The sequence below is a fragment of the Acanthopagrus latus genome, chromosome 16, assembly GCF_904848185.1.
Source record: "Acanthopagrus latus isolate v.2019 chromosome 16, fAcaLat1.1, whole genome shotgun sequence".
NCBI lineage: Eukaryota > Metazoa > Chordata > Actinopteri > Spariformes > Sparidae > Acanthopagrus > Acanthopagrus latus.
The window spans coordinates 4,361,693-4,384,044 of NC_051054.1; the positions used below are offsets into that span (position 1 = coordinate 4,361,693).

At 39.5% G+C, this 22,352-nt stretch overlaps 1 protein-coding gene and 2 gene segments (V, D, J or C); all 3 read right to left on the reverse strand.

Annotated features, from left to right (window-relative positions):
• Positions 1-1,696: 1,696 nt before the first annotated feature.
• LOC119004446 (T cell receptor beta chain MC.7.G5-like) overlaps positions 1,697-22,352 on the reverse strand; it is a 34,969-nt gene continuing 14,313 nt past the window's right edge. The window contains exons 3-8 of the mRNA XM_037071377.1: positions 13,175-13,185; positions 4,419-4,465; positions 3,371-3,727; positions 3,023-3,052; positions 2,325-2,431; positions 1,697-2,211 (exon numbers count right to left, since the gene is read on the reverse strand). Coding sequence (XP_036927272.1) covers positions 2,185-2,211; positions 2,325-2,431; positions 3,023-3,052; positions 3,371-3,727; positions 4,419-4,465; positions 13,175-13,185 — 579 coding nt within the window. The 3' untranslated portion in view covers positions 1,697-2,184. The remainder of the gene's footprint in view (positions 2,212-2,324; positions 2,432-3,022; positions 3,053-3,370; positions 3,728-4,418; positions 4,466-13,174; positions 13,186-22,352) is intronic.
• Positions 19,473-20,295, reverse strand: LOC119004451. The segment is given in 2 exon segments: positions 19,473-19,955; positions 20,116-20,295. Coding segments are annotated over 2 exon segments (429 nt in total).
• LOC119004450 lies at positions 21,417-22,140 on the reverse strand. The segment is given in 2 exon segments: positions 21,417-21,899; positions 22,060-22,140. Coding segments are annotated over 2 exon segments (429 nt in total).

Sequence of the window (22,352 nt, forward strand, 5' to 3'; positions counted from 1 at the left end):
GGAAAGCTACAATACAAAACTCCTATATGAAAACCTCAGATTTATAAGAGAAGGTTGCATATTATGCTTCATTTCTATGTTAGATAATATGGTTTGTGAAGAATAATGTGCAGTATTAAAAACACAGACTGATAATGTTATGGATGTATTTTGTGCGTGGTGGAGGTGTTTTTAATTTTAGTTCAGAACCAGTTTACGTTCCGCACATGAAACTGCAACGAGTGATAAATTCTGTTTTGCGTTACGTAACCAGAGATGAAAAACAACAGCTTACAAATTTACCCCCAGGGTTTTTGCAGGAGGAGATATTATTACCATGTTCACAGATGTTTGACCCGACATGTTTCTGTTGCGGTCTCGCCGACTGTGTTTCCTGTTTGTGTGGCTGCAGCGAGAACAAACATGTTTTTGAAGGCAACAAATGGAGAAAGTAGAAAAGTGTTTTTCTGCCGTTTGATTCCCTCTGGAGTCATAAACACATTTAAAAATGCAAAGTTGAGTTTGATGGGCGGTTGTTGAAAGTAACTAAGTGCTTGAATTCTGTTATTTAGTATCTAATAACCATTTAGAAAGATTTATAAACATCAGTTGCAACTTTGCAATAAACAATTAATTAATAAATGGTTTATAAAACATTTCATTGTTTAACTAACATATAATAACTATAATGTATAATTTGGCAGCAGCTGTTTGAGCTGTTACAAACATCCATGTTCACTGTGAAATGTAAAAAGCTTTTCTTTATTTGTGCAAAGTGTAAAAACTAGATGTGACTTGAATAAAAAAAGGTCAAATGAGTTCTTCAGTTGACACAGAAACTGAAGTGTTAGCAGCTGTTCGCTCAGAGATGTGCAGTGCAGGGTTGTTGGTGCAGAGATGCAGGTGTGAGCCGGAGGTTGCGGTGAAGAGGAAGGTCGCACCTTCGTCATTTCTCAGCACAGAGAGCGATCTGCAGGCTGCTGTGTGACCACATCCTCTCCTCTGCTGCCGCTCTCTGCTCCCCTGCAGGGTTTCAAACCCTCACCAACAACAGCTTCGACCTTCTTCTGTGCACAGATGAGACGGATGATTTCCCGTTTTTGTTGTGTGGTAGACTCACTCACACTCTCACATTTACTTTCCTACTCACAAAAGATAACTTCTTTATTCATGAGGGGAATATAAACTCTCATGTGCTCCTTTCATTTGTGCAGAATGGAAAAACTAGATATGACTTGAAAAATAATGAAAAACAACAAGACATAAAAGGTCAGATGAGTTCTAGAGAGGATTAGTTGATGGAATTCAATTTAAATCAAATGTCACTTCAGTCATCTCTCAGTTTGATCACTGGAAAAACTTCTTAAGTTTCAAATGAAGCAGTTGATCTGAGCGGGGATGTTTCAACAAACTGCACGTGGGCGAAAAAGAGTTTATTTCTCAGAAAACAGGCAGATGGGCGAGCCGCTAAAAATATCCACCTGAGATAAGACGTGGGGTTACTGCAGGCATGTTATCAGCTCTGTTGACACCAATTTATAGCAACAGACGAGTGAAAGCTATCTGTGTAACTCTGTCTATATTTAAACGACCATTATGTTCTGAACCGTGTCTGACAGGAAGATCAACACGTGCCTTTTCTGTACACTCGATCTAAATACTGTTCGACTGTCTGGAGACGTCATTGCAATCACAGACAAACTCACTGAGGACAAACTTTAAGATGCTCTAAAACATTTTTATTGAGAAGAAAATTCAGCAAACAGTTGATTCACAACCACGAACACACATGCAAAGAGGACTTATTATCATCATTGTGAGTACGTATAAAAAGGCCACACTAGATCAGCCTTAAAGGTGCAATATGTAAGAACTGCTAACCGTAGCTGGTTAGCTCAGTTAGCTGTGCAGCTAGCGGTCTGTGTGCTAAACATTCAAAAACAATTCATAGATGTCACAAGTTCAAAACTGTCTTTCCTCCAGATTCAATTTCAGTGAAGTCCTACAATTCTTTCATATTACACCTTTAAGGTTGTAACAATAGTATATATACTGTATATCTACAGCTGTATTTTAGCAGAATTGAGTGAAAAGGAAACACAGTGCAACATACAAAATTGCCTAAGTTTTTGTCTTCGAAGTTTTCAGCCAATATTTACAGACACCAGCAACATCCCGGAGAAGCGGATCGCTCAGACTCAGCTCTCAGTTGTTCCGCTTTCCAGATGAACCCTGCAGAACAGACAGAACAGACACATCGTCATGACTCTTTTTAGCACTTGTTCCTTGACATGTAACATTTGCAGAAGCAGGGACAGACAACATGGAGACGGTGGAGAACGAACCGGAAGCTTCCACACCAGAAACATCACGAAGGCGCCGTAGATGCAGCCCTTGACGATTAAAACGCCGTAGGTGAGCTTGGCGGCCTGACTTCTCTTCAAATAATCCTCTGCAGAAAGAAACATTACAATGAGTGACAGAAACACACACACACACTCATACAGACATAATGAAACGGACTGTAGAAAGGTTGAGGTGATACGAATAAAACATCTAACATATCTGTGAATTGTTGCAGAAAAGCACAATGACAACATTTTATTTTGGTGAGCTGGCTGCAATATCATAACTTGGAATATTTCCAGTATTTACATCACTTTGCAGATTAAATGCTACATTAGAACCAAAGAAGCTTATTTATAGATAGTATTGGTATATAACTGTATATACAGACACGTAAATATATATACGTTAAACTTTTTTTATTGATATTTAAGTAGACAAAAGACTTTTAATCAAGTACTATCTGTATTAGAGACGTTCACTGTCACTAAAATAAGATTTTAACATGATATCTTTACTTTTACTTAAATTTGACATTTCTGGGTGCGTTTTATAACACAATGCTGCTTTTTTTGTACATTTATATACATGATATATGTTATATGTATTATAAAAAAACACCATGAGTGTCTTTTGTAGACTGTATGATTATAATTCAGGCACTGAGGTGAACAGAGGCAGAAAATAACGTATTTACCTGTTGTTATGTTTTTTCCAGTGTTTAGAGCTATGAAATGGAAAAGAAAAGGAGAGATTAGTTACACGTGTTTCCATCAGCAAGAAGATGTTTGCTGTTTAAAGGAAAAGTTCACAGAACTACATTTCTGATGGGGAATTTATTGTTCATTTGATTGTTTTTTAACATTTAAAACAAGTCCCCATCTACTTCAGCTGTTTAGGAGAATGATGCAACGTTGTTTTGCCGTGAAGCTCCGGAAAAATTTTATTTGGACTAAGAAACTTCACCTGACCTTCCATCAGAGTTAAGCAGATAAAGACAGAGTGTTCACGTTTGGGTGAATTCATCCTTTATGAATGAACATACCTTTTATGCCATTAATTGAATCTGTATAGTTTGCAGTTACTGTCCCATTGAAGAAGCTGGCAATGCAGTGAAATTCATTGTCGGGATTGAACCATTCTTTGGCGTCGACCTTCAGCCTGCTGGTGATTTTGTAAAACCCTCCTTCGTTCGGCTGTGCGGGCATGTTGTCCGTCGCCACACCCTTCTTTCTTTCCTCATTACCGATCTCCCAGTGTACACTGACATGGTCTGGGTAGAATTTGCTGATGACACAAACCAGCGTCTTCTTCCTTTTTTTTGTCTCTATTTTGTTTTGGCACTCCTTCGTTGACGGTGGAAGCACTTCCACTGTTGGTGGCTTAATTTCACTGTCTTTTGCTGTGAGGAGAAGGACACAAATCAATTAACCAAAGCTGCATTCATACAGCAAACCGGTGCACGATAACCCCAAATGTAAATGTGACATCTTGACACCTGGATTTTAGATGTAAACATCAGGGTGCAAAAAAAACACAAGAGAACTTTTTCACACTGAACAGTCATTTAAAGTGAGTTTAAAATGTGGCTTTCAATGCAGTGATCTTACCAAGAACTGTTAGTCTGGTTCCCCCTCCAAATTCAGCAGGATAAGTGTCTGAGCACACCGCTGACTCGCATGTAAAAAACTGACAAAGATCTACCACAGCCTAATTTATTCTTTAACGCATACTGGGGGTTTTTCACAATCAAGGATCCCACTTTAAGAATCACATTTTAAGAAATGAAGGAAATTTAAAGAAGGAAATCTTCCCGTCGTCTGATCACATGCTAGCCATTGTAAATACTTTAATTACATTTTATGTCTTGAAAAAAATGCAGTAAGTCAAGAGAGAGATTCACCTTACTTCATAACTTTTACACTTTGTTTGGCGTATTTGACGGCACACTAACACCAGGAAATCACCAAGCAAAGACACTAAACTTAACTTCATCTTTCTCAGACTTTCACTGAAGGAAAGTCACAAGACACACATTAACATCAGGACATCCTTTTTAAAAAAGAAAATATATATTATATATATTTTCTTACCCAGCACAGTCAGTTTGGTTCCACTGCCAAAGTAAGCAGGGTCGTAGTTGTTCACACTGATACAAGGCTGCAGGAAAACTGCAGAGCCTCTCAGAACTGACAGGTGCAAAACTGGGTTTGTTTCAGATAAAGTAAAAAACTTAAAACGTAGAAACAAAACACCTGCACACCCTGTCAGCTGCCTCTGAGTCAACATGCATTTCACTGCATGAGATTAAAAACAACCCTGATATTTGACATTTTAGCCGCCAAAGTTTGCTGTTGAGGAATATTCGATCAGTTTATGTTGACATGTAAGTATCTTACCTAAAACAGTGAGTTTGGTTCCAGCTCCGAAATAAGCTTCTGACTGTGAACTCACAGCATTTAACAGAGATGATAAGAACTCCATGTGAGAGTAACAATCTGGGCATAGAGCCAGGTTTTTGTTTTTTTTAACTGCTGCGGTACTTTTACAAGCGAATACAGCCAAAGATTGTTTCTCTGAGCACAAACTTACACTTCTTTAAAAGACTTTTTGTACTTTGTGTACTGACATTAAAATAAAGGTCTGAACATCTGAGCATCTTAACACTGGACATAATTTCCTGCTTATGTATTATCCAAACAAGTTGTGACTGAAGCTCTGTGAGGTGGTTTTGCTGCAGGTTTTCTTACCTAAAACTGTGAGTTTAGTTCCAGCTCCAAAGTAAGCTTCGTTGTAGGAGCACAGAGACTCTCAGCGGTGACAAAACCTCTTCCTACAGCCTCTCTTCGTCTCTGACACTCTGAGATTATTCCAGCTTTCTCACTCTTTGACTGTAAAAACTATACTTGACTTACTATTGACTTACTATATCAACATCTATTCAACATTTTATGCTGGTTTAATCTACTTATGTGCAAAAACATTGTACTAAAAATGTCTTAACAAAATAATATTGAGCAATATTGAGCGCAATTCAAAATTATTTCTTACCTAAAACAGTTAACTTTGTTCCTCCACCGAAGAAAGCCTCCCTACCATCATTGTCACAGTGCACTTGATCGGTGCTCAAAACAGCCCCAGATGCTAATACGTGTGAACTTTCCTTTAAAAGTAACATCTACCGCCTGGTTTTGCAAGTTGCAAGAAGTACAGACTAACAATCATGACAGAAGCTTCGTTCTGACACAGAATTTAAATTGAACGCTCAAATTAAAGTTTGATTTCTTACCTAAAACAGTTAACTTTGTTCCTCCACCAAAGTAAGCCTCTGTATTCTGAGTCACAGTGCATTCGATCAGTGCTCAAAACAGCCCCAGACGCTGCTTTGACTTCTCTTCTTCGGTCTCTAGTTTTCTAATAACTGTAACTTCGCTTTAAAAACCAACAACTACAGCCTGTTTTTGCACGTTGTAATCAAAGCAAACCAGCAATTACAACCCTGTTAGATTTTTATTAACTTACAGAGAAGAGTCAGTTTTGTGTCCGGGTCAAAATAACAACAAAAACCTCTGAGCTAAAGTCAAAGTGGACTTCAGCGCAGTAAGAATACAGGTTAATGAGATATTTTGTTTGATTTCTTACCTAAAACAGTTAATTTTGTTCCTCCACCAAAGTGAGCTTCTGTGTTACCACCAGTCACAGTGCATTCGATCACTGCTCAAAACAGCCTGAGATGCAGCTTTAACTTTGCTGCTTTATCTTGTAATTTTCTAATAAATCTAACTTCTCTTTAAGCCACTACAGCCAGATTTTGCAAGTTGTAATCAATGCAAACCAACAGTTATGTTAGACTTTATTTACTCTCCAAGAACAGTTAGTTTTGTGCCCGGGCCAAAATGAGCTTCTTTCTGACACAGAATTTTATCTGAAGAGCAAAAACCTCTGAGCCAAACTTAAACTGGACTAACAGAAACACTTAACATTACATCTTTAAAAAACACTGTTTGATTTCTTACCTAAAACAGTTAATTTTGTTCCTCCACCGAAGTAAGCTTCTGAGCCAGTACCAGAGTCACAGTGCACTTGATCAGTGCTCAAAACAGCCCAGATGCTGCTTTGACTTTGCTGCTTTAACTCATAGTTTTCTAATAAATGTAACTTTCCTTTAAAACCAACGACTACAGCCTGTTTTTACAAGTTGTAAGCAACGCAGACCAACAATTACAACCTTGTTAGACTTTACTTACTTACCAAGAACAGTCAGTTTTGTGCCTGTTTAATCTAAAGAACAAAAACCTCTGAGCTAAAATTACACTGGACATGATTGCAGATAGTTTCTTCCAGAAACACTCCAATTAAGTTTGATTTCTTACCTAAAACAGTTAATTTTGTTCCTCCACCGAAGTGAGCCTCTCCCTGAGTCACAGTGTGCTCGATCAGTGCTCAAAACAGCCTGAGATGCTGCTTTGACTTAGCTTCTTTAATTTCTAGTTTTCTGAAGGGCAAACACCTCTGAGCTAAACTTAAACTGGACACACAGAAACACTCACATTAAGTTTTAAGAAACACTTTGTTTGATTTCTTACCTAAAACTGTTAATTTTGTTCCTCCACCGAAGTGAGCTTCTGAGCCAGAGTCACAGTGCACTTGATCAGTGCTCAAAACAGCTTCAGATGCTGCTTTAACATTGCTGCTTCAAATTCTAGTTTTTAATGGAAATTACCTTTAAAACCAACGACTAAAGTCTGATTTTGCAAGTTGTAATCAATGCAAATCAACAATCGTGTTACACTTTATTTACTCACCAAGAACAGTCAGTTTTGTGCCCGGGCCAAAATAAACTTTGTTCTGACACAGAAGAGCAAAAACCTCTGAGCTGAACTTAGACTGGACTAACAGAAACACTTACATTATATTTTCCAACACTCTTTGTTTGATTTCTTACCTAAAACAGTTAATTTTGTTCCTCCACCGAAGTAAGCTTCTGCAGCACCACCAGAGTCACAGTGCACATGATCAGTGCTCAAAACAGCCTCAGATGCTGCTGTGACTTAGCTTCTTTAGTTTCTACTTTTCTAATAACTGTAACATCCCTTTAAAATCAACAACTACAGCCTGTTTTTGCAAGTTGTAAGCAACACGGACCAACAATTACCACTCTGTTAGATTTTTACGAACTTACCAAGAACAGTCAGTTTTGTGCCTGGGCCGAAATAAGCTTCGTTCTGACACAGAGTTTAATCTGAAGAGCAAAAACCTCTGAGCTGAACTTAGACCGGACTTGCGTGCAGCACGTTTCTCACAGTAACACACAAATAATGATATTTTTATCGATTTCTTACCTAAAACAGTTAATTTTGTTCCTCCACCGAAGTAAGCTTCTCTACCACCACCAGAGTCACAGTGCACTTGATCAGTGCTCAAAACAGCCTCAGATGCTGCTTTGACTTTACTTCTTTAGTTTCTAGTTTTCTAATACATTAAACTTTTCTTTAAAACCAACAGCTACAGCATCTTTTTGCAAGTTGTAAGCAATGCAAACCTAAAATTCCCACCCTGTAAGACTTTATTTACTCACCAAGAACAGTCAGTTTTGTGCCTGGGCCGAAATAAACTTCAGTCTGACACAGAGTTTAATCTGAAGAGCAAAAACCTCTGAGACTGGACTAACAGTAACACTCATATTACATTTGACAGAACACATTGTTTGGTTTCTTACCTAAAACAGTTAATTTTGTTCCTCCACCAAAGTGAGCTTCTGCAGCAGTAGTCACAGTGCACCTGATCAGTGCTTAAAACAGCCCAGATGCTGCTGTGACTTAGCTTCTTTAGTTTCTACTTTTCTAATGGATTAAACTTTCCTTTAAAACCAACAGCTGTGGCATCTTTTTGCAAGTTGCAAGCAGCACAGACCAACAACTACCGCTCTGTTAGATTTTCATTTACTCTGAAGAGCAAAAACCTCTGAGCTAAACTTAGACTGGACTAACATGAAGACTCATATTACATTTTACAAAACAGTGTGTTTGATTTCTTACCTAAAACAGTTAACTTTGTTCCTCCACCGAAGTAAGCCTCTCTACCACCAGAGTCACAGTGCACATGATCAGTGCTCAAAACAGCCGCAGACGCGGCTTTGACTTTACTTCTTTAGTTTCTAGTTTTCCGATAGATAAAACTTTCTTGACTTCAGCCTGTTTTTGCAAGTTGTAAGCAATGCAAACCTAAAATTCCCACCCTGTAAGACTTTATTTACTCACCAAGAACAGTCAGTTTTGTGCCTGGGCCGAAATAAACTTCGTTCTGACACAGAGTTTAATCTGAAGAGCAAAAACCTCTGAGCTGAACTTAGACTGGACTAACAGTAAGACTCATATTACATTTGACAAAATACTTTGTTTGATTTCTTACCTAAAACAGTTAATTTTGTTCCTCCACCGAAGTGAGCTTCTCCAGTATTAGTCACAGTGCACCTGATCAGTGCTGAAAACAGCCCAGATGCTGCTGTGACTTAGCTTCTTTAGTTTCTACTTTTCTAATAACTGTAACTTTCCTTTAAAACCAACAACAACAATTACCACTCTGTTAGACTTTATAAACTCACCAAGAACAGTCAGTTTTGTGCCTGGGCCGAAATAAGCTCCGTTCTGACACAGAGTTTAATCTGAAGAGATAAAAACCTCTGAGCTGAACTTAGACCGGACTAACAAGAACACTCAAACTGAGTTTTACAAAACACTTTGTTTGATTTCTTACCTACAACAGTTAGTTTTGTTCCTCCACCAAAGTGAGCTTCTCCAACACCAGAGTCACAGTGGACTCGATCAGTGCTGAAAACAGCCTCAGATGCTGCTTTAACATCACTTATTTAGTTTCTAGTTTTCTAATAGATAAAACTTTCCTTTAAAAACAACATCTGCAGCCAGTTTTTGCAAGTTGTAAGCAACACTAACCACCCTGTTAGACTTTACAAACTTACTAAGAACAGTCGGTTTTGTGCCTGGGTTGAAACAAAAAACCTCTGAGTTAAACTTAAATTGGACTGAAACACTAAGACTACAGATTTTAAAAAAAATACTTGTTTTGATTTCTTACCTAGAACAGTTAACTTGGTTCCTCCACCGAAGTAAGCTTCATAGCTACCAGAGTCACAGTGGACTTCACCAGTGCTCATAACAGCCCCAGATGCTGCTTTGACTTTGCTGCTTTAGCTTAAAGTTTTCTTATAAATGTCATTTTCCTTTGTAACCGACAACTACAGCCTGTTTTTGAAAGTTGTAAGCAATTCAGACCAACAATTACCAAGATTTTATAAACTTACCGAGAACAGTCAGTTTTGTGTCCGGGCTGAAAAAAGCTTCTTACTGACACAGAGTTTAATCTGAAGATCAACAGTCTCTGAGCTAAACTTAAACTGGACTTGAGTCGACTCACAAATTAATAAAATACTTTGTTTGATTTCTTACCTAGAACAGTTAACTTTGTTCCTTCACCGAAATAAGCTTCATTGGCACCAGTGTCACAGTGCTCCTGATCAGTGCTCAGAACAGCAGCAGATGCTGCTTTGACTTTGCTGCTTTATCTTGTAGTTTTCTAATAAATGCAACTTCCCTTTAAAACCGACGACTGCAGCTGCAGTTTTTGCAAGTTGTAAGCAAATCAAACCTGTCAGTCACCCCCCTGTCAGGCTTTATCAACTTACCAAGAACTGAATCCTCTGAGCCAAACTTTAAATGGACGTCAGTGCAGTTACAGATACACTCGAATTACATATTAACAAGATACTTTGTTTGATTTCTTACCTAAAACAGTCAACTTTGTTCCTCCACCGAAGTAAGCCTCTCTATCAGAGTCACAGTGCACTCGATCAGTGCTAAAAACAGCCTCACATGCTGCTTTGACTTTGTTTCTTTAGTTTCTACTTTTCTAATAAACGTAACTCCCCATTAAAAGCAACAACTTCAGCCTGTGCAAGTTTTAAGCAATACACACCAACAATCTCAATCCTGTTTGACATTATTTACTCACCAAGAACAGTCAGTTTTGTGCCCGGGCCGAAATGAGCTTCGAACTGGCACAGTGTTCAATCTCAGGAACAAAAACCTCTGAGCTGAACTTAAACTGGACCTGAGTGCAGTTGGTTTCTCACACAAACACTACAATTAAAATACTTTTCGTAATTTCTTTGGTTTCTTACCTACAACAGTTAGTTTTGTTCCTCCACCGAAGTGAGCTTCATAACCACTAGAGTCACAGTGCACTTGATCAGTGCTCAAAACAGCCTGAGACGCAGCTTTTACTTTGTTTCTTTACCTTTAGTTGCTTTAAGTGTGTATTATAATAAATTCCACTACATTTTAAAACCCAAAATTCAACACCAGCATTCAGCTGCACTGCTGTTTGTTAGGTTTTTCACAAATTTAATGTAACAGAAAACTTTTACGTTAACTTCTCTATGTTTTACGTCTCTCACAGGTGAATTAGTCAGAAGAATATTTAACATCTTACTCACCAAGAACAGTCAGTTTTGTTCCCTGGCCGAAATGGGCTTCGTAATTGGCACAGCGCTTCAGCTTAACAACAAAAAGTGCTGAGCTGAGCTTGAACTAAGAAGACCCAAATACATTGTGATTCTTTATAAACTACCCTGATTATAAAGCCTATTCATTTTGTTCGATTTCTTCATCGACTTACCCAAAACAGTCAGTTTCGTTCCTTTCCCGAAGTATGCTTCAGCATTGTCACAGTGCAGAAACACTTAGCACGAAACTCTGATGTCTTTCTCCAGCACAATTCATTCTGGGACGTCATTACTTCTGTTATATAGACTCTAAAGCGATGTGAGATCTATTAAAATACAGCAGTGAAGTGAAATATTTACCTAAAACTGTGAGTTTGGTTCCTTGGCCGAAGTAAGCAGGCTGAGTGTTGGTCACAGTGTTTTCACTCCAGCTCAATAATTCAGCTTTTTCGTAACAACAGTATTTTTTTTTTCCTTTGCTTTCATACATTTACACAATTAAACTAGTTTAAGTTTCCTGCAGTTATTTTAAGTCGAGAAAGCTCCAACTTACCCAAAACTGTGAGTTTTGTTCCTTTTCCAAAGTGAGCTTCGTTTACGTTGTCACAGTGCAGAAAAGCTGAGCATGAAACTCTTCTGACTTTCTCTGCTGGAATTATCTTTAGAAACACTTTTACTAGTAATTATGTTTCTACGAAGACTCTAAAGTAATGTGACATCGAGCAAATTACAGGAATGAATTAAAATATTTACCTAAAACTGTGAGTTTGGTTCCTTGGCCGAAGTAAGCAGGATTAGCCTGGTTCACAGTGTTTTCACTTCAGCTCAATACTGCAGCTTTTCTGTACACAGTTTTTTCCTTCATATTCATACGAATATAAAAATTCTGTTTTTACAAAGACTCTAAAATGAAGTGGCAGCGATTAAAATCCAGTAATAAACTGAAATATTTACCTAAAACTGTGAGTTTGGTTCCTTGGCCGAAGTAAGCAGGATCAGTGTAGGTCACAGTGTTTTCACTCCAGCTCAATACTTCAGTTTTTTGACAGAAACAGTTTTTTCCTTCCCTCTCATCAACAAACACTTTGACTACTTCTGTCCCAGTGAACTGAAGCTACGAAAGCTTTGACTTACCCAAAACTGTGAGTTTTGTTCCTTTTCCAAAGTAAGCTTCGCTTCGATCATCACAGTGCAGAAATACTGAGCATGAAACTCTTGTGTCTTTCTGTACTAGAATTATCTTTAGAAACACTTTGACTAATAATTCTGTTTTTACAAAGACTCTAAAGTGATGTGGCATCTAATAAAATACGGTAATGGAGTGAAATATTTACCTAAAACTGTGAGTTTGGTTCCTTGGCCGAAGTAAACAGGCTGACCTTGGTTCACAGTGTTTTCACTTCAGCTCAATAATTACAATAATTACAGAAACTGTTTTTTCCTTCACTTTTATACGAACACTTTGACTATTTTTGTTGCAGTGAGCTGAAGCTACAAAAGCTTTGACTTACCCAAAACTGTGAGTTTCGTTCCTTTTCCAAAGTAAGCTTCGTTTGCATTGTCACAGTGCAGAAATACTGAGCATGAAACTCTTTGTCTTTCTCTACTACAATTATCTTTAGAAACACTTTTACTGACATATTCTGTTTTTATGAAGACTCTAAAGTGATGTGGCATCTAATAAATACAGGAATGAAGTGAAATATTTACCTAAAACAGTGAGTTTGGTTCCTTGGCCGAAGTAAGCAGGCTGATTGGAAGTCACAGTGATCCCACTTCAGCTCAATACTTTAGCTTTTATACACAAACTGTTTTTTCCTTCACCTTCAAACAAATGTTTCAGATAATCTAATTTTTGTCTCAGTGAACTGAAGTTGCAAAAGCTTCGACTTACCCAAAACAGTGAGTTTTGTCCCCTTTCCAAAGGGAGCTTCATTTCCAGTGTCACACTGAACATCTCCTCCAACAAAAAGTCACAAAACTTTCCAGAATCAGCCTGCTGAGACAGTCTGATAATCCAGAGGAGGAAGAAGTTTCAAACATGCAGGATGAGCTTCATGATGTCCAAAGTTGTTTAGTTTGTTGTGACGATGGCTGAAAGAGGAATCCAAATGCCCCAAATATGACCTGAAAATCAATAAAAAACTATTTTTTTCTACCTAGCTACCTTCATATTAATTGACTTTTCGATATCAAAGTGTTCAAACATCTTTTAAACCCACCGATTACTGTTTTTTTTGCTCTAAAGCAGCATGTAGCCGCCTAAACAATGGGAGTCAATGGGAGGAGGTTTTTGTACGACGGCTCTATGGGGATGTATCACCGTGGCCCCCTGTCCCCACGATGAAAAACCGTCACACAAAAACCTGATGCCGCTTTATTCCCCCCCCCTCTCCTTCCCCCACCCAGCTCCCCCGTATCTCAGCCCCCATCTCGGTGTGCGTCTGTGGGAGCAGCTGTGCAGGTCGGGCTGGGTGACGGCTGAACCAGCTCCAACCTGACTGCTGCTATTTCTGTGACGGCTAAGAAAAGAAGCAACAACAGAGGGGAGGTAGAGATAAAACTGGGCTTTGTTTGGGTGGTTTGTTCGTCACTCCTCGGAGGAAGTGACATCACTGCTGGTCACACCTCTTTATCCTCGCAGTTTATCAGTGAAGCTCATTTCTGTCGGGTTCACGATGTGCCAGCATCCTCCGTTACTGTGCCAATTTCAGACCGTGAAATAACTTAAAAGAACACTTAGGGGAAGGGCATGTCCAGTAACTGGTTAAAAAAAATAGAAAATCATTATTTACTGCTCACACAGATATTATTTCTCACTTTTCTGTATCGAGCCATCCAGAACTGATATTTCCTAAGATTGTCGCCTGTATTAATTGGTGACAAAGTGCAAAACTCCAGCTTACAGAGGATACAAGTGGCAGGATATTTTACAGTTTAACAATACCTATTATTGTCTAAGATGGCATTAGTTCACTGAACAGTAAACCTCACTGGGAATTGAATAATTATAGATATTCTCAAGCATCTTTTTCTGCATAACATACCCTAAAAAAATATTTTTCATATCGAAGCAGATTGGGTAACAACTATACCAACATATTGGTGATAGACCAATATCTGCTTATACTATCAGACAACCGATATTATTCTATATATCGGTCAGGATCAAGGTGTTTGTATGCACAGCATGTCTCACAGTAAATAACCATCATGTCAATAGAATTAATTATCATGTCATATGCATACAAAACTTGTATGCAAATTTTTGTATTGTATATTAATTTGTATTAAAATTTTTAAATGCTTAATGTGGAGAGTGTTTTTAAAAGTGAGCTCATGCATGCAGAGACTTGAAGGTTTCCCTCCTCTGGTGCCTGCTGCACACTGCATCCTCAGACAGAGTCGTGTGGCAGCTGATCTTTCCAAACACAGCCAGATGCTTTACAACTGCAAAATGACGTGTTATAATCTGAAACACCACGTCATTATAAGATTTTGTGCTGGCTAATGTGACATCAGATGATTGTTTACAACTTTTATTTTAACTTTACTTGAGGCTATTTCTTTTCCTATGTTTAATATGATTTCCTCACCCTGCACTCAACATTATCTGCCACCAATAACACAATCTAGACTGCTGTATTTTCCCACTCTAAAAGCATAATATTGTCACTGGAAGTCATTCTTATTCTACATTAATAGGCAGTTTGATATCAAACCAGTGGAGCCACAGCTCCTTCCTGCCTGTGTGCCATCTGTGACAGTCAGTCTTGTTATTTGTATGACGGTCTGCTCTGTGTGCATCACTGTGACTGGCAGCACAGTAGTAGGTGCTGCTGTCATTGAGAAGCAGCTCACTTATTTCAAGAGTGAAGCTGTTTTTGGATGCGTCGATAGAGGACTGAAAGTGCCCGGATGTTTGCTCATGTTCTTTGATGAGAAACTCCACTGGAGCTCCGTAGTGGTGTTGTCGGTACCAGAACATGGTGTAGCTCATCATGTCGAACCCTGGACCCATGCTGCACTCCAGCTTCACTGTGAGTCCAGGGTCAGATATCTGATCTCCAGACTGAAGAACTACAACAGTGAGACCTGCAGCAGATGAAGGATAAAGTTTCTTTGTGTTTCATCTCAGTAAACAGAAGACTGAATGCAGATATGATAGATGAGAGACGAACATTGGATGTGAACTTGACCTTTCAAGTGTCGGTCAGCTGTTACATCCATTATGAGTTAATTTACAGAAACCTACCTGAGTGTAAAAGAAGTGAGAGATAAATGAGTGAGATCAGCATGATGAGCCTCCGTCCAGATGAAGGATGGAGTCAAAGTGTTCAACACAGAGGAAACACAAAGTCTAATGCTCCCATGATCACATGACTGGAGGGGGAGGTCCTGCATGTATCATACTCAGCAGTAATCAGCTGATACTTTCAGGTGCATGAAGGCTCAAAGAAGGCTGAAGTAGATGGAGACTTGTTTTAAAACGTCAATCAATAAAGCAATCAATAAATAAAATGGCTTAATTCAGCTTGTCTGGCATAATCCAAGTCTCCTCTGTTGTTTTTTAAGCTTTAAAAGAATGCTAAATATAAAAAGTATCTTGTAGTAAATAAGTTTACATGAGCACAAGCTGCATGTTCATTTACTTCTTCGTCAATTATCAATATAATATCAAGAATCAGAGCCAAGTAATCAGAATAATTATGTCAGTTGTCAAACAAGTAAAACCCTGAGCAGCAGCTGTCACTAGTTTCTGTGTTGCAGGAGGTTTTCAGACAAGCGGTGCTATTAAACCACATCACTGTGTGCTGGCAGCGCAGAAATACACAGCTGAGTCTGATGCTTTCACTTCATGAATGATCAGAGATCCTTTCAGTGTGTCTTCTCTTTTAATCTGGAATCTGGACTCCTTAAACTGGTCCTCATAGGTCGGGTCACTCATGAGGACTGTGTATCCAATAAGGCTCATAGTCTGACTGCTCTGTTGGTGTTGGTACCACAGCATCACTTGGAGGTTGCTGTCATCATGACTGCAGGTAATGTTGAGCTCCTTCGTCCCTTCAACCACAAATTTTGAAGAGGGCTGTTTAACTTCAACACTTGACACTTTTCCTGTGAACAAAGTCAATTTAAGTCAATGAAATTGTTGTTTGTATTCAGTTAAAATGGTTGCTCACATGCTGTACAAAACTACAGTACTTGATATGTAAAAGAAAAGTCATTGCCCTTAATTAACGTGAGAAACGACAACCAAACCTTTGAAAACTAAAACTGTATCTAACGCAGATATGATAGATGAGAGACGAACATTGGATGTGAACTTGACCTTTCAAGTGTCGGTCAGCTGTTACATCCATTATGAGTTAATTTACAGAAACCTACCTGAGTGTAAAAGAAGTGAGAGATAAATGAGTGAGATCAGCATGATGAGCCTCCGTCCAGATGAAGGATGGAGTCAAAGTGTTCAACACAGAGGAAACACAAAGTCTAATGCTCCCATGATCACATGACTGGAGGGGGAGGTCCTGCATGTATCATACTCAGCAGTAATCAGCTGATACTTTCAGGTGCATGAAGGCTCAAAGAAGGCTGAAGTAGATGGAGACTTGTTTTAAAACGTCAATCAATAAAGCAATCAATAAATAAAATGGCTTAATTCAGCTTGTCTGGCATAATCCAAGTCTCCTCTGTTGTTTTTTAAGCTTTAAAAGAATGCTAAATATAAAAAGTATCTTGTAACAAATAAGTTTGCACGAGCACAAGCTGCATGTTCATTTACTTCTTCGTCAATTATCAATATAATATCGATAATCAGAGCCCAGTAATCAGCATAATTATGTCAGTTCTCATATGACTAAAACCCTGAGCAGCAGCTGTCACTAGTTTCTGTGTTGCAGGAGGTTTTCAGACAAGCGGTGCTATTAAACCACATCACTGTGTGCTGGCAGCGCAGAAATACACAGCTGAGTCTGATGCTTTCACTTCATGAATGATCAGAGATCCTTTCAGTGTGTCTTCTCTTTTAATCTGGAATCTGGACTCCTCAAACTGGTCCTCGTAGCTCGGGTCACTCATGCGGTATGTGTACCCAATAAGGCTCATAGTCTGACTGCTCTGTTGGTGTTGGTACCACAGCATCACTACAAGGTTGCTGTCATCATGACTGCAGGTAATGTCGAGCTCCTTCGTCCCTTCCACCGAAAATTTAGAAGAGGGCTGTTTAAATTCAACACTCGCCATTTTTCCTGTGAACAGTTCAAGTTGTTGTTATAGTGAAGTTGAATTCAAGCAGTGTGTTTCATAGTTTTCTCCTCTCAGTGCAAAGTGGAACAGATGTTGCATAATAGACACAGAAAACTCATAATATTGAGTCTGGCTTACTTGTGAGCACGAGCAGTAAAATTCCACACGTGTATAAAGCTGGAGACATCCTGGAAACTGAAGTTAAAGCCACATCGTATTTACAGTTACAGCTTATATGGAAATCTGGTATCAGAGGTGGAGCATTCACATGGTCCTCTGCTCTGACAGACTCATTACGAATGAGCGATGACTACCTTCCCTTCTACGTCACACCTCCTCTTCCCCACCTTCTTCCTCTGCACACAGCTGATCTGACTGATTCTGCTTATTTGCACTTAATGAACGTGAAAAACGACAACCAAAGTTGTGAAAACTGAAACTGTATCTGGTGAATTTAACCAGAATTTGAGTTTTATTTCATTTCTTGTCTCCAACATGAAGCCTCTTTTATATTCTCTCCTCACTGTTTGTTAAGAGCCAAACCAGTGGAGCCACAGCTCCTTCCTGCCTGTGTGCCATCTGTGACAGTCAGTCTTGTTATTTGTATGACGGTCTGCTCTGTGTGCATCACTGTGACTGGCAGCACAGTAGTAGATGCTGCTGTCATTGAGAAGCAGCTCACTTATTTCAAGAGTGAAGCTGTTTTTGGATGCGTCGATAGAGGACTGGAAGTGTCCAGCAGGTAAGTCGTACTCTCTGATGAGATATTCCACTGGAGCTCCGTAGTGGTGTTGTCGGTACCAGAACATGCTGTAGCTCATCATGTTGAACCCTGGACCCATGCTGCACTGCAGCTTCACTGTGAGTCCAGGGTCAGATATCTGATCTCCAGACTGAAGAACTACAACAGTGAGTCCTGCAGCAGATGAAGGATAAAGTTTCTTTGTGTTTCATCTCAGTAAACAGAAGACTGAATGCAGATATGATAGATGAGAGATGAACATTGGATGTGAACTTGACCTTTCAAGTGTCGGTCAGCTGTTACATCCATTATGAGTTAATTTACAGAAACCTACCTGAGTGTAAAAGAAGTGAGAGATAAATGAGTGAGATCAGCATGATGAGCCTCCGTCCAGATGAAGGATGGAGTCAAAGTGTTCAACACAGAGGAAACACAAAGTCTAATGCTCCCATGATCACATGACTGGAGGGGGAGGTCCTGCATGTATCATACTCAGCAGTAATCAGCTGATACTTTCAGGTGCATGAAGGCTCAAAGAAGGCTGAAGTAGATGGAGACTTGTTTTAAAACGTCAATCAATAAAGCAATCAATAAATAAAATGGCTTAATTCAGCTTGTCTGGCATAATCCAAGTCTCCTCTGATGTTTTTTAAGCTTTAAAAGAATGCTAAATATAAAAAGTATCTTGTAGTAAATAAGTTTACATGAGCACAAGCTGCATGTTCATTTACTTCTTCGTCAATCATCAATATAATATCGATAATCAGAGCCCAGTAATCAGCATGATTATATCAGTTCTCATATGACTAAAACCCTGAGCAGCAGCTGTCACTAGTTTCTGTGTTGCAGGAGGTTTTCAGACAAGCGGTGCTATTAAACCACATCACTGTGTGCTGGCAGCGCAGAAATACACAGCTGAGTCTGATGCTTTCACTTCATGAATGATCAGAGATCCTTTCAGTGTGTCTTCTCTTTTAATCTGGAATCTGGACTCCTTAAACTGGTCCTCATAGGTCGGGTCACTCACGTAGACTGTGTATCCAATAAGGCTCATAGTCTGACTGCTCTGTTGGTGTTGGTACCACAGCATCGTTTCGAGGTTGCCGTCATCATGACTGCAGGTAATGTTGAGCTCCTTCGTCCCTTCAACCACAACTTTAGAAGAGGGCTGTTTAAATTCAACACTCGACACTTTTCCTGTGAACAAAGTCAATTCAAGTCAATGTGTTTTTTGTTTTTACTTACTTGGCTGCAGAATAAGCTCAACATAGTACAGATGCTACAGAAACTACACTACTTGATAGTAAAAGAAAAGTCATATAATATTGAGTCTGGCTTACTTGTGAGCACGAGCAGTAAAATTCCACACGTGTATAAAGCTGGAGACATCCTGGAAACTGAAGTTAAAGCCACATCGTATTTACAGTTACAGCATATATGGAAATCTGGTATCAGAGGTGGAGCATTCACATGGTCCTCTGCTCTGACAGACTCATTACGAATGAGCGATGACTACCTTCCCTTCTACGTCACACCTCCTCTTCCCCACCTTCTTCCTCTGCACACAGCTGATCTGACTGATTCTGCTTATTTGCACTTAATGAACGTGAAAAACGACAACCAAAGCTGTGAAAACTGAAACTGTATCTGGTGAATTTAACCAGAATTTGAGTTTTATTTCATTTCTTGTCTCCAACATGAAGCCTCTTTTATATTCTCTCCTCACTGTTTGTTAAGAGCCAAACCAGTGGAGCCACAGCTCCTTCCTGCCTGTGTGCCATCTGTGACAGTCAGTCTTGTTATTTGTATGACGGTCTGCTCTGTGTGCATCACTGTGACTGGCAGCACAGTAGTAGGTGCTGCTGTCATTGAGAAGCAGCTCACTTATTTCAAGAGTGAAGCTGTTTTTGGATGCGTCGATAGAGGACTGGAAGTGTCCAGCAGGTAAGTCGTACTCTCTGATGAGATATTCCACTGGAGCTCCGTAGTGGTGTTGTCGGTACCAGAACATGCTGTAGCTCATCATGTTGAACCCTGGACCCATGCTGCACTGCAGCTTCACTGTGAGTCCAGGGTCAGATATCTGATCTCCAGACTGAAGAACTACAACAGTGAGTCCTGCAGCAGATGAAGGATAAAGTTTCTTTGTGTTTCATCTCAGTAAACAGAAGACTGAATGCAGATATGATAGATGAGAGATGAACATTGGATGTGAACTTGACCTTTCAAGTGTCGGTCAGCTGTTACATCCATTATGAGTTAATTTACAGAAACCTACCTGAGTGTAAAAGAAGTGAGAGATAAATGAGTGAGATCAGCATGATGAGCCTCCGTCCAGATGAAGGATGGAGTCAAAGTGTTCAACACAGAGGAAACACAAAGTCTAATGCTCCCATGATCACATGACTGGAGGGGGAGGTCCTGCATGTATCATACTCAGCAGTAATCAGCTGATACTTTCAGGTGCATGAAGGCTCAAAGAAGGCTGAAGTAGATGGAGACTTGTTTTAAAACGTCAATCAATAAAGCAATCAATAAATAAAATGGCTTAATTCAGCTTGTCTGGCATAATCCAAGTCTCCTCTGATGTTTTTTAAGCTTTAAAAGAATGCTAAATATAAAAAGTATCTTGTAGTAAATAAGTTTACATGAGCACAAGCTGCATGTTCATTTACTTCTTCGTCAATCATCAATATAATATCGATAATCAGAGCCCAGTAATCAGCATGATTATATCAGTTCTCATATGACTAAAACCCTGAGCAGCAGCTGTCACTAGTTTCTGTGTTGCAGGAGGTTTTCAGACAAGCGGTGCTATTAAACCACATCACTGTGTGCTGGCAGCGCAGAAATACACAGCTGAGTCTGATGCTTTCACTTCATGAATGATCAGAGATCCTTTCAGTGTGTCTTCTCTTTTAATCTGGAATCTGGACTCCTTAAACTGGTCCTCATAGGTCGGGTCACTCACGTAGACTGTGTATCCAATAAGGCTCATAGTCTGACTGCTCTGTTGGTGTTGGTACCACAGCATCGTTTCGAGGTTGCCGTCATCATGACTGCAGGTAATGTTGAGCTCCTTCGTCCCTTCCACCACAACTTTAGAAGAGGGCTGTTTAAATTCAACACTCGACACTTTTCCTGTGAACAAAGTCAATTCAAGTCAATGTGTTTTTTGTTTTTACTTACTTGGCTGCAGAATAAGCTCAACATAGTACAGATGCTACAGAAACTACACTACTTGATAGTAAAAGAAAAGTCATATAATATTGAGTCTGGCTTACTTGTGAGCACGAGCAGTAAAATTCCACACGTGTATAAAGCTGGAGACATCCTGGAAACTGAAGTTAAAGCCACATCGTAGTTACAGTTACAGCTTATATGGAAATCTGGTATCAGAGGTGGAGCATTCACATGGTCCTCTGCTCTGACAGACTCATTACGAATGAGCGATGACTACCTTCCCTTCTACGTCACACCTCCTCTTCCCCACCTTCTTCCTCTGCACACAGCTGATCTGACTGATTCTGCTTATTTGCACTTAATGAACGTGAAAAACGACAACCAAAGCTGTGAAAACTGAAACTGTATCTGGTGAATTTAACCAGAATTTGAGTTTTATTTCATTTCTTGTCTCCAACATGAAGCCTCTTTTATATTCTCTCCTCACTGTTTGTTAAGAGCCAAACCAGTGGAGCCACAGCTCCTTCCTGCCTGTGTGCCATCTGTGACAGTCAGTCTTGTTATTTGTATGACGGTCTGCTCTGTGTGCATCACTGTGACTGGCAGCACAGTAGTAGGTGCTGCTGTCATTGAGAAGCAGCTCACTTATTTCAAGAGTGAAGCTGTTTTTAGATTTGTCGGTAGAGGACTGGAAGTGTCCAGCAGGTAAGTCGTACTCTCTGATGAGATATTCCACTGGAGCTCCGTAGTGGTGTTGTCGGTACCAGAACATGTTGTAGCTCATCATGTCGAACCCTGGACCCATGCTGCACTCCAGCTTCACTGTGAGTCCAGGGTCAGATATCTGATCTCCAGACTGAAGAACTACAACAGTGAGTCCTGCAGCAGATGAAGGAAAAAGTTTCTTTGTGTTTCATCTCAGTAAACAGAAGACTGAATGCAGATATGATAGATGAGAGATGAACATTGGATGTGAACTTGACCTTTCAAGTGTCGGTCAGCTGTTACATCCATTATGAGTTAATTTACAGAAACCTACCTGAGTGTAAAAGAAGTGAGAGATAAATGAGTGAGATCAGCATGATGAGCCTCCGTCCAGATGAAGGATGGAGTCAAAGTGTTTAACACAGAGGAAACACAAAGTCTAATGCTCCCATGATCACATGACTGGAGGGGGAGGTCCTGCATGTATCATACTCAGCAGTAATCAGCTGATACTTTCAGGTGCATGAAGGCTTAAAGAAGGCTGAAGTAGATGGAGACTTGTTTTAAAACGTCAATCAATAAAGCAATCAATAAATAAAATGGCTTAATTCAGCTTGTCTGGCATAA